At 38.6% G+C, this 17,518-nt stretch overlaps 1 protein-coding gene across 1 annotated transcript in view; it reads left to right on the top strand.

Annotated features, from left to right (window-relative positions):
- Nucleotides 1-17,518, top strand: part of LOC149186606 (RPA-interacting protein A) — a 328,511-nt gene that overhangs the window by 125,526 nt on the left and 185,467 nt on the right. Inside the window, exon 7 of the mRNA XM_089409394.1 lies at nucleotides 1,672-1,903. Coding sequence (XP_089265520.1) covers nucleotides 1,672-1,903 — 232 coding nt within the window. The remainder of the gene's footprint in view (nucleotides 1-1,671; nucleotides 1,904-17,518) is intronic.

The raw sequence follows: 17,518 nt of genomic DNA on the forward strand, positions 1-17,518 counted from the left end.
TTGGGTAACTTGGACAAAGCATCCTTGAAGGGAGAGGCAATGTACTGAATATAATATACCTAAATAGTAATATGATAATAAAATAATAAAATAAATAATAATGATAATAAGCTAAGGGACACAATCCTTCACCTTTGTGACTAATCAATGCATATAAGTATTCTGTCATGATTCTCATTGTTGATCTCATTCATTTATTTATCAATTATATATATTACTCATCATATATGGATTTCGACTCTTTGTCCATATATTAGATATTCAGTACATGAACTATTGTTCATTATAGTCTCCTATTCCTCCACAATCATATACTTGATTGAGCTATTTTTCTGATCTAGATATGGTTGGATCTCATTCGCTAATAGAAAATTCGACGCCTTAACAGCTTCCATAATTTAAATAAATTATACATAGCAGTGAATCTGAATTTACAACTGAAGCCACAGAGAAATAAGGTGCTTAAGACTTATTCAAATTAGATTAAAACACTGCAATAGCAGAATCCAAAATAAGAATTGAAATCTGTGTTTATCCTTCACAGCCTCAGTACACAGTGGTGCATGGCTTATGTTAAGAGAACTATAGTTATCTTTATGGGGCAGGCTGATCCCAAACTGATAACAAGTGAGAAATTTTTACACAAACATAAAATACTAAATAGTAATGTTAAAAATGTTTGCTGGACATATGGTTAAGCATTTCATCAGTTATATTTTGCATGCATACCTGGCAGTAATCAGTTGCTATTCTTTTGTACAGATTTTGTATGTTTTGGAGGTATATCTTACATATTCTATTGATGGGAATAGAGGTGGAATTGAGACCAAATTCGTTAAGCTGCATTTTCTTGTTCTGTATATTTGTATTGAGGGAAGAAAAAACTTTTTTATACTCATATTGAGTCTAAAAGTCAAATTTTCAGAAAGATGGTAATAACTGCTACATTTGATATAGATTTGTATTACGTTATTTCCCTTTCTAGCATGGGATTTGTGTGTTGCTGGAGAAGGAATCTCCTAGTATGACAAAAGACTCAATTATAAGGAGACAGAAGAAAGAGAGACAAGAAAATGCTTTTAAACATCATGTCATCAAGTAATGACAAAACTTGGCAATTAGGCCATTTATGAAATACTTATAATTATCTGGCAAGATTTAAAAAACACAAAATACAGATCAACTTCCAAATCATATAGGGCTATTATTGGTGTTTTGTAACTATTTATAATCGTGCGATGTAGCTAACAGCCCATGTCATTTCTACTGTTAAGTATATATGACCATAACATTCCCCCTACACCTGCTGGATATTGTGATTTTGGTTAGCCTCATCTGCAGCTCGATCGGCAATGATTGTAGGCTCTTATGGGGCTGTTTGATACCTGCTGAGGACTGTCCTTCCTGTAATTTGACTGTCTTTGAAGAAGATAGTAAGAAACCAAAGCCATCTTTAGTCAGGGCCCTTAAAACATAATTGATGATTTTCTCTCTCTTTTTTAGTAGAAACTACTATGTTATGCACATGGTTTGTGTCCAAATGGTTGGGTTTTTTACACATATTTTAGTGTGATAGAGACACATATTTTCCTTTTTAGTAAAGGCAGTAACAAGATTGAAGAATAGTTGCAGATAATGGACTTCCAGAAATACTGATGTTTCTTTGTTCAGGAAATTGCAGTTTCTGCTTTTGAACAGATAATTTCAGATGAACTTCAAAAATCTAAGCAGTCATGTCATGGGGATAGTCGGAGTGCTTTTATTCCTGATAATGATGATGCACTGTGGGACTATGAACCGTCAGAAGCAACCAGAAAACTTGATAAAGATGAGTATGAAGAGATTTTACTGGAAATGGAGCGGCTCCTTCATGATGATATTCAAGAAGAGCTAAAGCAAAGAGGTAAGTCAGTTATAATTCTCTAGCTCACATTACCCCGGAGAATATTTGGTGGCTGTTTGGTTAGGCCGTTGTTCTACACCCTTTTCTAAAAGCATTGAGAATCTTATTTTCTACTCATCACCCAGTGTACACCTCTGGATATTTGAAGATGTTATTCTCCCATTCTTCCATTTGAATTTGAGAAAACCACGTATTATATACTGCTCTTAGTCATGTGCATTTCCCTCATCAATAATAGTCGCTTTTGAAATGTTGTATAGTCCTGTTGGTCCCTGTTGAAAATTTTGTGAATCAGCCTGTGTATTAGTTTCTGTCAAGCATGTTATCTCTTTTTAGAATCTATTGCTGAATGCTTCCAAGAATATCATTCAGCAATCCCGATATTTTTTCTACCATCATCCCTATTTCATTATTATTGGACTGTTAATTAAAGAGATATGCCTTGAACTTTTCTCTATTTTCTTGGCTGAAATTTGGTATTAGAATCATTGGTCAACAACATATCAACTTGCCTACCTTATGGTCCATAGATCTAAGGTTCTTATTATAGCAATCATTCCAAAACCTTATCCTGTTTTGGCTTGATTCACTTGCTAACTAGATCAGAGGTAAGGTTCTAAAAGGGTGGCCTTCCTTGAAAGCTGTTACCCCACCAAAACGGGTAAGCGCATAGGAGGAAATTTTTCTCCTACATTTGACAGCAAACTGGTCAGCCAGATAGCCGGCAGCCCTTGCCAACGACCATTAGGCGATGATTTTCCATGTGCCTCTGCCACTTGCATTAGTCATATGGCTCTCACCATTCGGCATCATCATTTGGATGATGGTGGGCTGCTATTTGAATTGTACTTTGAAAGTTTGATCATTTTGCAATCGGGTGCTTATACTTGTTTGTTTTGAGCATTTGGTATTGGTAATGGAGTGATTTGGAAGATTGACATACGTTGGCCATAATTTTGTTCTCTCACCTTACCAGGGGGGGTTAATTTTTGACCCTAGTCCAATGGGGCCTCCCTTAAGGCCCTTTGGGTTATAGGAGGGGCACTACTTGGAAAGCCATATTATTGATAGTGTAGTTCTGTCTTCCCCTATGTCATACTTAACACCATCCATCTCACAATACAAGCCCATATCTCACCTCCATTCTTTGGGTACAACTTGTCATTGGTTATTGGCGATTTGGCACTCATATGTTCACATACATTGAGTAGGGCCCGAAAACTTTCCCTTGGGAGCTTGATGTAGCTCAAAGAAAAGGAAAGAGCATATCATGGCTACAACGAAACAAGAAAGAAAATTAAAATGCAAAAGATGGTCGGGAGATAAACATTAACGTGTGGGCAAAAGCCTAGCATGAGCTCTACCTACCTCATATGGCCATCACTCGGTTTTTGAGCACATAATGCTCCTGTTATCACAAAATCTAGCAAGGCCCTAAGGGGGGGAAACCTATGGGACAATAACAAGACTAAGTGACAACAATGGGACAACGACCCACTGTCACCACAACCAAGGTCCCTGTGAAAATTCCTACACTGAAGGAACCCCTATTGCAGCAAATCTGAATCTACTTCACCGACTTGATTTTTAAATTACATTCATCAAGTTATTCTTCTGAATACTAAAGCAAATTAGTTCTGCAACCTACACTAATTTAATATTTGATCTCATGAAACAGAAAACAAAGCAAAGAACAAAATACATAGGACACACTTATTTTTGGACACAATAGTCCCTAGAAAAAACCAATACGGGAAAACTGGTGCAACAGTTTTGAGGGTTTATTATTATGCAGGGGAAATATTTGAATACAAATTTAGGATGCTCATCTGGCAATCCTTTACAGAGAAAATAATGGTGGAAAATCTGAGTGAGTTTTACTTCACTTCACTTGGCAGAATTTCGGCTGATCCGGCACAAGACTGGCTAACCTCGGCTATTTCTGCGCTGGCCCTGCGTAGGCCTTGTGTCAGCCCTGTGTCAACTTCTCTGCCCTCTACATCAGCTATCTTGGCTATTCCAGCAGTTTCGACAATTTCGGCTGTTCTTGGCAGTTTTGGATTCTGCTTGATAGACAACTTTTCTGCTCTGCACTGGCCCTTCTGGCTCTGCGTCAGGGCTACGTGGGCCCAGACTGACCTAGCGTTAGCTCTCCCAGCTACTACACTACTTCTCTACAAGCTCTCTCTGCCTGTCTGTCAGTATTCTTCGGAAAATCCTTCTCCCGGATTCTCATTGCCCCATTGCTGTTGAATGATCACCTAGTTCGAATTTCTCAGCTTCCTAGCCCCATATATTGAACTGTAGATCAATTCTCTCTCTGTGTATTTCCAAATGAACTCCAAGCCTCCATTTTATACATTTCTTGTTGAGTCTTCAACAACCGAGATTAAGTCTCTAATCAATGGCTAAGATTAAAACATGACTTGATCCGTCTTCTAGATCATTCTCACACATATTTTGATTAATGCCCATTAATATTTTAATTTCCTTAAGTTTAGACTTAGGAACTCCATTAAAAATATTAATTATTTTAATAAAATACAATCCGGGTGGAATTTCACCAAATGGTTTCTTGGTTCTTTAGAACTCATGTGCTTAGCCTTCCCACCAATTTTCAAGGCTGGAGCACTTTTGATGCTACCAAAAACTAATAGTCCCCTGCTCTTTACGTAAATTCACCGATGGGAGGAGTCCCGGTATGATTATGATCACCTATAATAGATATTCTATGCTTGAAGGTTCAAGGTGATGGAGCTAGAGCTCATTTGAAGAGAGGCTTAATAAAGTTATGAGGCTTCAAAACAACGAACCTCTCTCTAAGAAAAACCCTAGAAAAGAAGGCACAAGATGTTATGAACATAATTCATAAAAAAATAATAAAATTAATGTAAACAATAATAATCATAATAAGGTTAACTAAATAGTCATTAGTAATGAAGAGGCATGTCTTAAAGACATGACCATTCATGAAGAGGCACTTGTCTAAGTATATAAGCAGGGCCTCAATTGTAACATTCACATCATCTCATTAATTCTTATATACAATATTCAATTACTTGTCCTACAATGGATATTCTTGTCTTTGAAGTATTATGAAGATTATCGCTGTGCATATGAACCTTGTTCGTTACAATGGTATCAGAGCTACATTCTCTGATCCCGGGCATTGGCCATTAATGTCTTCGCTAACGTAGTTGTCATCGCGATCAAGCATTTCACTATATCGTTGGAGGTTTTCCATTCTGCCATAAGGCTTTTGGGCATTTAAAAAAAAAAGAAAAAAAAAGTAAAAAAACAAAGAATATATAATTAAAAAAAAAGGAAATTCTTAGAAAAAAAGATGAAGAAAAAAGATATTAAATATAGATATATATGTAAAAAAAAGAATAAAAAGAAAGGAGCTTAAAAAATAAAAAAATTCATATAAATATTTTCTTAAAAAAAAGAAGAGCAACTTACATGCGTTGCGTCCGACACGCCGCCTCTGCGTACGTTGTGAACTATCAACCGAGCAAGGTTTCACGACCATCTGCAATTAGGAATAGGCACACAACCCAAACAATTGCCAATTTTGTCTGGTGTACGCCCCTGCTCTGACTGCTGCACAAATCGCCCAAAAGGCCGTATTACCCACGCTCTGGCTGCCCCTGTGCCGCCATTCCACAACCTTTGACCTGTTCTTGATTAGAGGCACGTTCACCAACTCTATATGTCTGCAATCCTTTCACAAGGAAGTGCTTGACACCCACAAACCTGACATACAAAATACACCCTATGTCCACTCCTCGACTCAACAATCCAATGTCCATCCTTCACCGATGGACCGCACCGTTGCTTCAACATCCATTGTCCAGATAATCCTGTCTGTAATGTTGCTGGAAAACATGTTTGTCGTCGAACATCTGACCAGTCCGTTGTTCAATTCGTGGGTCACTTTCAACATAATTAGCACGCGAGCACATTCGTTGACCGACGCAACTCTCCATGAAGGTGGCTTCTCGTTCTAAAAAAAAATCGACACATTCTTAAGTTTTGATAAGGGTTATCAAGGCTATTGATTTAACACTCCAAGGTTCTACGTAAGAGCAATTGTCAGGGATTTACGTCAAAACTCCAAGAAAAAATAATATCTATCTATCTATATATATATATATATATATAGGAATATTTATTTTCAAGTTAATTTAGAATTTTCAACGTGAACTTCCAAACTTGAAGAGATAAGTCGAAGTAAAAGGATCAATTCAAAAAAGGAAGTTCATAAAATTTAGGACTATTTCTAAGTTATAGAAGTTGATATAAAAATATTAAAAAGGAGTATTTAACCCTCATATATCTATATATATATATATATACTAAAAAGACATTTGAGAAGTGGAAGTTGTATCCAAAAAAAAGATTGTAAGGAATTTAATACTAAGGGTTAAAAGAAATAAATTAAAAGTATTGAAGGATTAATAAAAGTTAAAGGGGTTACTTTTAAAACCCTAGGCTCATCTGAAAACGAAAAAGATGGAGTCTAATTCAGAAGTAAAGGAAGGAAATTTTTCCTATAAAGGTCTTTCAATTGCATATTGTAGATTAATTATATTAAAAGGGAACATCCAGGGGAAGGAGATTAATATCGCTATCAGCACAAGTGATGAAAAAAATTATATCAATGTTAATCTAAGTCCCCTGACACAGGGACACAGGACACGAGGATTCAAGTGCCCAACAAGGGCATGTTGACCCCCCAGAACATGACACGTTAGGACACGTTATATATCTCTCTCTCTCTCTCTCTATATATATATATATATATATATATATTAAAAATTAGATATTTCTTAGGCAAATTCTCATTCGTGATACAAATTCAAACATAGATCTAGATGTAAGTTTTACAAAGTAACATTATGCATACAAATACAATTGTGACAGATACATCAATGATCCAATAGGAGAAAGACAAGAAACTGCAATTTTCTCATTATGTCATCAAAATCAAAATGTGTTACATAGGTAGTAGCAATGTCAATGGTAAATAGAAATAGCAAATACAAAACAACTACAAGCCTCAAGGCAGTAGGTAGCTCATGAGTCATCAATTATCATCATCAAAATTAGCATCATTATCATCATCATGGTCACCACTGCTCTCCTTTTTGCATCCTCCTCCTTTGTATCTAATGTCATCTCTGCGTCTGCTCATGTGGAGGATGACCCCTCAAAAATATCACCATCATCAAAAGTGACAGGCTCTAGCACTGGCTCATTAAGATCCAAGTTGGCCAATGCCAAATCAACACTACTGTCCAAACCCATTTCATCAGGAAAGACATCCCACATCTTTGTCTTTCCCTTCAACCACTCATCCCTCTACCTGTAAATAAGGCGAAGGTTGGTGTGCACATACACCATTGTCTCTACCCTGGAATGCTCAAGCCTGCTCTTCTATACACTATACAAATTCCCATATGTGCTCCAATTCCTCTCGCAACAAGAGGATAAAGTCACCTGAGAAATGAGCCTCATGGCTAACTGCTGTAGAGGAAGGATTGTTGCCCCATGAGTTGCCCACCAAGAATAGGGCTTCTTAGCCCCCTTGTCTCTAATCACATCATATCTGCAAATCAACCAGTGCCAATGGAAAACTCTGCAAAGACATCCTCCACCTCAATGCATCCTTCCTCCCTTGTGAAATTTCACCATCCATGTGAGGAGGGAATTTGTGGGAAGGTCCACCATTCAGCCACTCATGGTTGTAGTATTTTGGGTTCAATGAGTGAGCCAAACAATGCAAAGGTGTGCAATTCTTGCCCCATCTGCTAACAAGAATACCCTGTATGGTTGTGAAGAAGGCCTCTGATGATGTCTCATACTCGTGGCACTCACTCTGTAAAATAATGGCCCTCACAGACTCAATCATGGAATCCCATCCCTCATAAACCTCTCCTAGGATGGTTGGTCTGTATTTGCAAAGTGTAGCAAAGCAATAATAGTGTCCGTGATCTTAAAAAGTAGATCTACCGTCTCCCACCAAGCATCATCTAACATTGTGTCCTTCACTCTTTTTAACGCTGCTTGATCTGTCTTCCTCCAAAAAGAGAAAAACTATGAAATAACCATGTCTCCAATGTGGTCTTGACCTCCCTCAACCTCTTCAACATGATGAGTGAAGACGCAAACCCTGTATCTACAATCTTCAACAATGACTGATTGGTGTACACATTGTAGATTGTGAGGGCACTTTTATGATTTTGTACAAAGTTGCAGATATGCAATGCATCCTCAATAATACTTCCAATCCAAAGCACGTCAAAAGCAATAGATTTAAGTGCTAAATTCAAGGAATGGACAATGTAAGTTTCCCAAAATAATTGTGGATATTTAGCTTCCACAATCATGCCAGCAACCTTGCAAACAGGTGCATTATCTGTAATGATTTGCACACAAGAATCAACACCTACATCTTCAATAACTTTAATGAACAACTCACCCATATATTTTGCATCCTTGTATTGTGCCAGTGCATCCACTGATTTCAAGAAAACTGGACCATTCAAGGAAGACACCATGAAGTTGATGAGTGGGTGGCGTGCTGGATCTGTCCATCCATCAGAAGCAATACTAACCCCAAATGTTGGCCATGCTAACTTAATAGGCTCAAGCATTTTGTCCATCTCTTTCTTTGCCTTAGTCAACAATGTGGTTTTGAGCTTCTCTGACCCAGGAGGCACATACCTTGATGGAGTCCCTTGAGTTAGAGCTTTGACACATCTCAATAAATGAAGGTGAGCGTGAAGATTCCACAGAAGATTAATCTAGGATGGTTAGATCCATTCTCACTTCGACAATTTTGTCTATGACTCAGAGGATCATATTGTCTTGTATCAACAAAGATGAAAGTTCTGAGACTAGAGATATTTAAAATAGGAAAAGAGATCAAGCCCTTTCATAAGTAAGCTTTGAGGACAAATATTTTTGAAGAGGAAGTCAATGTTATGAATGTAATTCATAAAAAAATAATAAAATTAATGTAAACAATAATAATCATAATAAGGTTAACTAAATAGCCATTTGTAATGAAAAGGCATGTCTTAAAGACATGACCATTCAGGAAGAGGCACCTGCCTAGGTATATAAGCAGGTCTCAATTGTAACATTCACATTATGTCATCAAGTCTTATATACAATTACTTGTCCTACAATGGATATTCTTGTCTTCAAAGTATTCTAAAGATTATCGCTACGTATACAAACCTTGTTCGTTACACAAGACCTAGGGTTTTGAGGTTTCTCGATGGTAATAGGTATTCACAAGGTCAAGGCCCAAGAAAGAACTTCTTGTGATTTATTCCAATGAATACTAAGTTTATACAACCCTCAGAGAAGTCCCCAAGGTGAGAGAGAAAGACCTAGGTTTTCCCTCTTGGAGTAACACCTAGGGCAAGAGATTTTATGGATGAAACTCGGCAGATGCCCATCAAACTTGGAGCATAGGTAGCTTAGACCCTGAGCTTGATTTCTGGAGCCTCGAATTCCCGAAATATCACATCCCTAAAATTTCCATGTAAGCCTTAGATTTCCACCCTACCTTTAGGGGACTGAAATTTAGGAGGAGAAAATATGGAGAAAGAGAAGCTTGATCACCAAAATCCTTGGACTAGTGCCTAGTTTTTTGGGCAATGGAGTCTTGAGATGCTGAAGATAAGATAAAACTTCTTCTAAGGAGGCTTGAAATCCATTCCCTAGGTACCGATTTAAAACATTTACTCTCTTCAAGATATAATGGAGTTTCATGAAGAATTCAAAGACTTTCATTCACTAGGAACATTCATTATATGCCTTGCATTGGATAGCATATGCAATACTCTACTAGAAAAGCTTTCCAAATTTAATCTTCAACAATTAGGGCACAAATTCACATATTCTAGAGCTACAATTCCATACATTAAACAATTTTCAAAGAAAAATTCCATCAACATTAAGCAATTACAAGAGACATGCAATATATCCATCCATCATTCAAGAAGAAGCTCCAAAGAAGACATCCGAATCATCTTCCACACATCAAAATGCATCAAAAGAGTCTCTAGTAGGTCCAAAGAGAAAGTGTGAGTTCTTTTACAAGACAACTAATCCAAGTGTGATGATGATCTCTCACAAATGAGAGTAAGTTCTATTTATATGATTCTCACTAAGTTGAATTAGCCTAATTAGGCCCCAAAACATGAAAATATTGGGCAAGAAACAAGCCTTGGTCATAAGACGACTAAGTAGCTTTCACAAATTACAAATTAGCCATCCAAATGCTAGCCAAAGAGATGATGTCATGCTGATGTAGGGCCTGTTACCGCTCAAACTAGTAGGGGGTCAAGAGCAACAATGAAGCTAAAGCCCAGTGTAACCACAACTAAAGCCCACTGTCACCACAACTAAAGCTTTCTACTCTTTACAGACTTTCACGGATGGGAGGAAACTTGGTATATGGAGAATCACTTGTGAAGGGTAGATCCAAGATGTATGTGAAGTGATTTTAATGACCCCTTCCTAGGGGAGACTAAAGAATGGGACTTGCTTGCTTCTTAAGCAAGGTGTTGGAAAATGTAACTATGTTTGGTCTTCATTAATACTTGAATCATCATGTAATGTACTTGTCAAAAGAATAAATAAAATACTTTTTATTGTTATTATTGTGACTTATTAAAGCATGGGTTTCATGCTTGGGTCACCTTGTTTTAGGTCAAACTCCCATTGAGGGCTTCTAGGAATTATTCTGAGTCTATAGAGTCAGTGTACATTTAAAGATACCCTTCTTGGGCTTTTGAATCATGTAAAAAGGTTAAGTATTGAGTCAAATATGAATTATGTAACCTCCACACCATGTTGGCCTAGAAGAAGATCAAGTCGGCCTAAGGACCCTATTCGACCCCACATGAAGCCTATAAAAGGAAGCTCATAGTATTCATTTGGAGTATCATTCTCACACACAAGGTCGAAATCTATTGTAGCTAGAAAACGTGTGAAGTTCTCTTGTAGCTGGGAAAGAATGCGAAGTGTGAAAATTTCTAACACGAAATTCTACTGTAGTAACTGATTTATTTCTCGTAATTAATTTTCCACAATAAGTTATTTACAAAACCCTTCAGTAAACATCAAAGTAAATTCTACTTCAGTTGCCACATAATAGCATAGAGAAAAGAACAATGAAATACAAGCACACGTATCAATCACATCAACATAGTTATTTTTGGACAATAGACCCTGGAAAAACCCAATGCGGGAAAACCAGTGCAACAGATGAGGGTTTAATTGTTATTCTTCAACAACAATCTTTTTACAAGGAATGATTTGCAGGACATAGAGAAACCTCTGAGAAAACACCTGAGATAATTTATCTCCACCCTCTGGAGAAATTCTGACACCCAGGAGACCCTCCAACCTCCAATGCATCACCTCTGCGTCATCTCTTTGTGAGGATTGCGTCCCTTGCTGCGCTGCCTCTCTGAGTTGTCCCTATGATGCACTACGTCCTCTACTCCTCAGTCTCCGACTGACGCTGATACGCTCCTCTTCCTTCACCCTACAACTCTCCCTCTGAAATCTAACTCTTACTTCTTGAGAATCGATTTTCCTTGGGTTACTGAGTATTTGCCCAGTGCGTCTTCAAATGACTCTCAAGTCTTCATTTATACTTTTCCTGTTGAGATATCAAAGACCGTGATCTAATCTCTAATCAACGACTAAGATTAAATTAAACTTGATTCTCATCTCTTAGAAGCTTCTCATCCATATTTTCATTAATACCCATTAATATTTTAATTTTCCTAAGTTTAGACTTAGGAACTCCAAAAAAAATATTAATTATTTTAATAAAATACAATCCGGGTGGAATTTTACCAAACGATTTCTGGGTCTTGGAGATCTCATGTGTTCTAGCCCCTCCACAAAATTTTGGAGCTAGAGCACAACCTATGCTACCCAAAAATCAACAATTCCTCTTAGCGAGGAATGTGCTCTAGCAATACTTCCCAGCATAAGTATCACATTGATCTACGACATTGGTCCTTTTGCACTGCTGATGCTCAACCTGTTGCCCTTCATCCACTGCACTGATGCAACCTGTACTGTTGCCCATGACACTGCCACTGTCACTGCTGCATCTGTATTGCAGCTCCCTCTTAAGAACTGAGCTATCCGTTTCTGCTACTGAAACAAATTCTTAATCATCCCCATCTCCCTGAAATAAACAAAGTTTGTTGTTCCTAGAGCCTTGGTTAGAATGTCTGCCGCCTGTTCTCCTGTCGGAGTGTACTGTAACTGTACTGCACCTCGCTGGACACAGTCTCTGATAAGGTGACACCTGATGTCAATGTGCTTCGACCGATCATGAAAAACTGGATTCTCAGAGAGCTTGATGCAACTTTGATTATCACACAAAATGTTGGTCGCTTCCATCCTTCTCTTAAATAGATTCACCAGTAACTTCCTAAGCCATATGGCTTCACACGATGTTGTGCTAGCTGCCATATATTTTGCTTCAACTAAGCTCAGAGCTACGGACTTATCTTTCCTACTACACTAGGAGGTCATTCCTGATCCAATGTTGAAACAATACTCAGTGGTACTTTTCCAATCTATTGAACTTCCAACCTAATCTGCGTCAGTGAACCCACTCAATCTGATATCAATGCCTCGGGTGTACATTAATCCATGTTCGACTGTTCCTCGTATATATCTGAGAACATCTTGGCTGCTCTTATATATCTGAGAACATCTATAGTCCTTCATTTTGAACCTTTTTAAAATTTCTGTATGTATCTCCCTTGTCCAAGGAAAATTCCACCTTTTTGTTGCCAAACTTCCAACCCCAGAAAATAATGCATTTGTCCCAAATCCTTCATGTCAAATTCTGTAGCTAGGTTTTCCTTGCAGTCTTTGATGAGCCTAGATGAACCTGTCAGGAAAAGGTCATCCACATATAACACCAGAATTAGAGGCTCATTCTCTACAATCAGATAGTAGAGGTTATGATTTGCATCACTCTTGACGAATCCCATCTTTTGCACGAAACCATCAATTCGACCGTACCATGCTCTAGGCACTTGTTTAAGCCCATACAAGGCTTTCATCAACCTACATACATGAGTTTTCTTCTCATGTGTCTCAAAACCCTCTGGTTGTTCAATGCAGACTTCTTCTTCTATCACCTTGTTCAAGAATGCAGTCTTGACGTCCATCTGGTGAATCTCCCACCCCATCTGTGCTGCAAGGAATATCACAGATCTAATAGAAGTATACCTGGCTACTGGGGCAAAGGTTTCTTCGTAGTCTATCCCTTCCTTCTGAGCACACCCCTTAGCCACAAACTTGGCTTTGTATTTTTCCACACTGCCATCTGTAGCATATTTGACCTTGTAGATCCATCTCGAACCTACCACTGATCTGTCTTGAGGCCTAGTTATCACTTCCCAGACATCATTGATCATTATGGAACTGTATTCCTCCACCATAGCATCTACGCATACTTGATGCTGAACGACCTCCTGAAAACTAGAGGGTTCTCCAACTTGAGCCACCAAAGCTTGGTATCTATCTGATTGTCTACACTCGCTTTTCTCGTTCCTAGGAGTTCCAATGAAATCCTTTGCATCCCGTAGTATCTGTCAAAGTTCTTGGCTTGTTCTTCCATTGGTAGTGGGTAGATCTATTTTCTCCTCCTCCTGAGATTCCGCCCATTGTGATGCCTCTGGATTCTTGTCCTTTGGAGAAATATTGATGCTGGTTTCTGCTGGTCGAAGTGGTTGGACCAATGGATCATCCTTTGACTTCTCTTTGGAATGCATTTCTTGGGATTTCCTAAACGCTTTGTCCTCCATGAAATTTACATCCTGTTGTACTACAATCTTTCTATTTCGTGGAAGGTAGATTCTATATGCCTTAGCATTCTCGCTATATCCCACAAGATATCCTTTTTCTGCAGTTTGATCCAACTTCTTCCTCTTTTCTTCGGGTATATGTGTTAAAATTGGCAACTAGGGCCAAACTTCATGTGGGTCATCTTATTCACCGTTGATAATATTTTTATTAGATTCCTATTGTCGAGAGGTGTAGGATTGATATAAAGATCATCCAATTCCGATAAGTATTCATGGAGATATGAATTTATTTTGATTATGAAATTATTATTAAGCCGACCTACAACTCATGTAGGCTCAGAAGCCCAACAGTCGCATTTATTCAAACACCAACGTTGTGTATAAATATAGGACTTTTCGTCATTTGGACTCACTCATCTCATTACATCTCTCTCTCTCTATTGCGCAGACTTCTCTACTACGTAGAAAAGGGTCTCTCTCTCACACATGTGAAGCCGGAAGCCGTTGAACCCGAAGTTGCAACTATAGATCCAGAGTTTGACCAGCGTTGACCATCAGATCTCCTCCTTAGAACTGCGCTGTAGGTCCATCTGGATCTCCTCTGAAAGCCACAACTTTTGGTGGTGGAATCAAGTCAATCCGACGGACGGTTTGTAAGATATCGACTGTCCTAGTTTGAAGCCGGAAGCTGCTGAAACTGAAGCTGCAATTGCAGAAGTAAAGTTTGACCTGTGTGGAATAGAAGATCTCCTCATCTGAACTGCGTTGTAGGTTCATCTGAACCTCCTCTATAAGCCGCAACTTTTGGTGGTGGAATCAAGCCGATTCGGCGGTCGGTTTGTGAGATATCGTCTGCCCTAGTTTGATAATGAAGCCGCTAAATCTAGGGTTTGCTACTGCTGATATGAATTAGATTTTTTGTACTATTTCTCTCTGCTGAATTATTGAAGATAAAAGAAGATTTGATCAAAGGGTTTCCCCACACATTGTGGGGTTTGTCCCTGGCTAGCCGCCACATCTTGTCTCTCTTGTCTTGGCTTGTTTTCTGTCGATCGTTTAATGTTCTATCTGCACTTTACTTTATGTACATGTGATTGCTAATCTGTGGAATATAATAAGAAAAAAAAGTAAATTGTTATAAGCATAGAACATACCATAACTTAACATGGTATCAGAGCTGAAGTGAAGACAAAGTCCGAGCAAGAGCAAGAGCAATCACCGAAGAGAAGATTGGAAAGGCTATGCTAAAAGAACTATGGGGTCCTCAACACTCTTTCCTGCCGAAGACAAGCTTTGTGAGAAAGTTGACTATCATGGACGGAAGATGTCTACCAATCTAACCCTAGAAGATCAAGGAGTGCTGGACCATGTAAGAGGCAATATTGTTGAGCCTCCATCAAATGCATCTGCTGTTGCCTGGAACAAATGGAAAAACGGAGAAGTCAAAACAAAGAAGATCACCCGAGACTCTATCCACAAGCACTTGGTGGCCTACATCTCTGACCTGGACACCTCCAAGGAAATCTACGATAGATTGGTGAGCTTATTTAAAGTTAATGATGCAAATCAAGTTTTGTTTCTTAGAAATAAGCTGAGGGAAATCAAGAAGGGTAAAGATGAGAGTATGCAAGCATACTTCTTAAGAATCACTGAGATCAAGAACGATCCCCTGTCTATTGGGGAGACTATTACTGACAGAGAAATGGCACTCACGACTCTTGGAGGATTACCATTCGAATGGTACGTGTTTAGGACTACTCTTATGAACAATAATGTAATTCCTGGTTTCGAGGAATTAATGGCTAGATGCATTCAAGAAGAAACAAGGGTAGAAGAGCAAGAAATGCCCATGCCTAAAGGTCCTCCTGCTGCCTTTTCTTCTCATGCTAAGAAAAGAAATAATTTCGGACTAAATCGAAAAGAAAGGCTGGACCTATGGGTGGAAGAAAAGGACGATGTTACATTTGCAATAAAGAAGGTCACTATGCAAGGGAATGCCCTGATAGAAAGGACTCTCACCGTGACGATGATCAAAATCCCTCTCATGGTAATCGAAGGGATGGGAAATTCAATAGCAAAGGTAAGAGGAGAGCTGGGAATCAAGGAAGAGGACAACCATTCAAGAAGGCTGGAAATTCCAGGATGTATTAAATGCACTTGACCTCAAAAAGAACCTGGTGTCCATCTCGGCAATGGAAGAAAAAGGCTACAAGGTAACCTTCAGCGATGGCAGGAATCAATTTTTAAAAGGTCCTCTAGCAAGGGAGTATTGTTTTTTTCATGAAAAATTTGACCCTTGGACCTTGGTGGTTAAGTCAAAGTCAAATTTTTGAGGAAATTAGCTCTAAATAATTAATTTTGAGCTAACCAAGTGGAATTAAATGATAAATTTGAAAATTCAGTGATTGAATAATATAACATGCTTCAAAATCCCTGAATATCTCAACATGAGAAAGAAAAGGCAAATATATAGATCTCCATCTCTCTTGTGCATGATGAACAAGATGATGCTAGCATCCATGACTTGTAGCAAGCTCCTAAAGTTCATGTTCTCATCACAATATGGCTGAGAATAATGCCTTGAAAATGTGAAAATGAACCTTCCATTCTTAGGCAGTAAGAATGTAAGCCAAAAATCAGATCTGCAGGTACACAAATTATGGACAGCTAAAACACTTGATATATATAGATAAGATGAAGGACAAGTGCATACCAATAGTTTAATACAAGTTGGTACAATCAAGCTTCTCAAACCGTAGCTAAGGAGACCAAACGAAATCCCTAACCGTCAACTTCTAGCTAGGAATCACTTTGAACCAATGCTGGTCACGCCCCCAAAGATCCACCACAAACTAGCATACACAATGACATGTTCTCCTTGGCACCTACACTTGCATCCTACAACTATACAAGAGAAAATAGGATATTCCCACAATGCCTTCTCCACATCAAGTACTCCAGGTAGCACTAGGGTTTTTGAATGCCACAAAACATTGATTTTCTTCTCCCCCAAAGATCCAAGCTAGCATACACATTGACATGTTCTCTTTGGCACCTACACTTGCATCCTACAACTATACAAGAGAAAACAAGATAGTCCCACACTGTCTTCTCCACATCAAGTACTCCACGTAGCACTAGGGGCTTTGAATGCCACAAAACATTGATTTTCTTCTCTCACCATAATCTTCTTTAAAACTGTAGTCTTCTTTGCCTTTTTAGGGCAAACCTTAACCCTAGTCTTCTTGAATTTCCCCATGAACACTAGCAGTGAAGGCAGAGAGAAAACTATAATAAAAAATAGTACAAGTGAGAGAGCTCTCATATCTATATTTCAATTATGTGATCCAAATGATTGAGAAGACTTTATCCTCCCTTATTTATATGAAAGGTGAAGATGACCAACTATAATAAAGTGAATCATGCCCACAACAAGATAAGTCCATATGTGAAGCACTCCAAACATAAGTGGCACACATCAATCTTCAAGGTATGCATGTCCACCAAGCAAGGGTCCCAAAGTGATTGTTTTGCAATGAGGGTTCTATGTGAACCCTCCATAGGCCTACAGTCCTTGGCCATGCGTCCAAAAAATGTTGTCGCATAGAGTGTCTAGGCAGCGCAACAATGCTCAGATCGGGGGATGTCACTTTGATCCCCGATCTCTCCGTTTAAGCCGTCTCCCTAGGCTAAGGGGGGTAGACCCTATGGGATAAAGGAAGACCAACTGGGAACCAGTTGGGTTGGG

The sequence above is a fragment of the Pinus tabuliformis genome, chromosome 3_1, assembly GCF_031772625.1.
Source record: "Pinus tabuliformis cultivar Carrire ecotype Pingquan chromosome 3_1, CPIR1, whole genome shotgun sequence".
Classification (NCBI taxonomy): Eukaryota; Viridiplantae; Streptophyta; class Pinopsida; order Pinales; family Pinaceae; genus Pinus; species Pinus tabuliformis.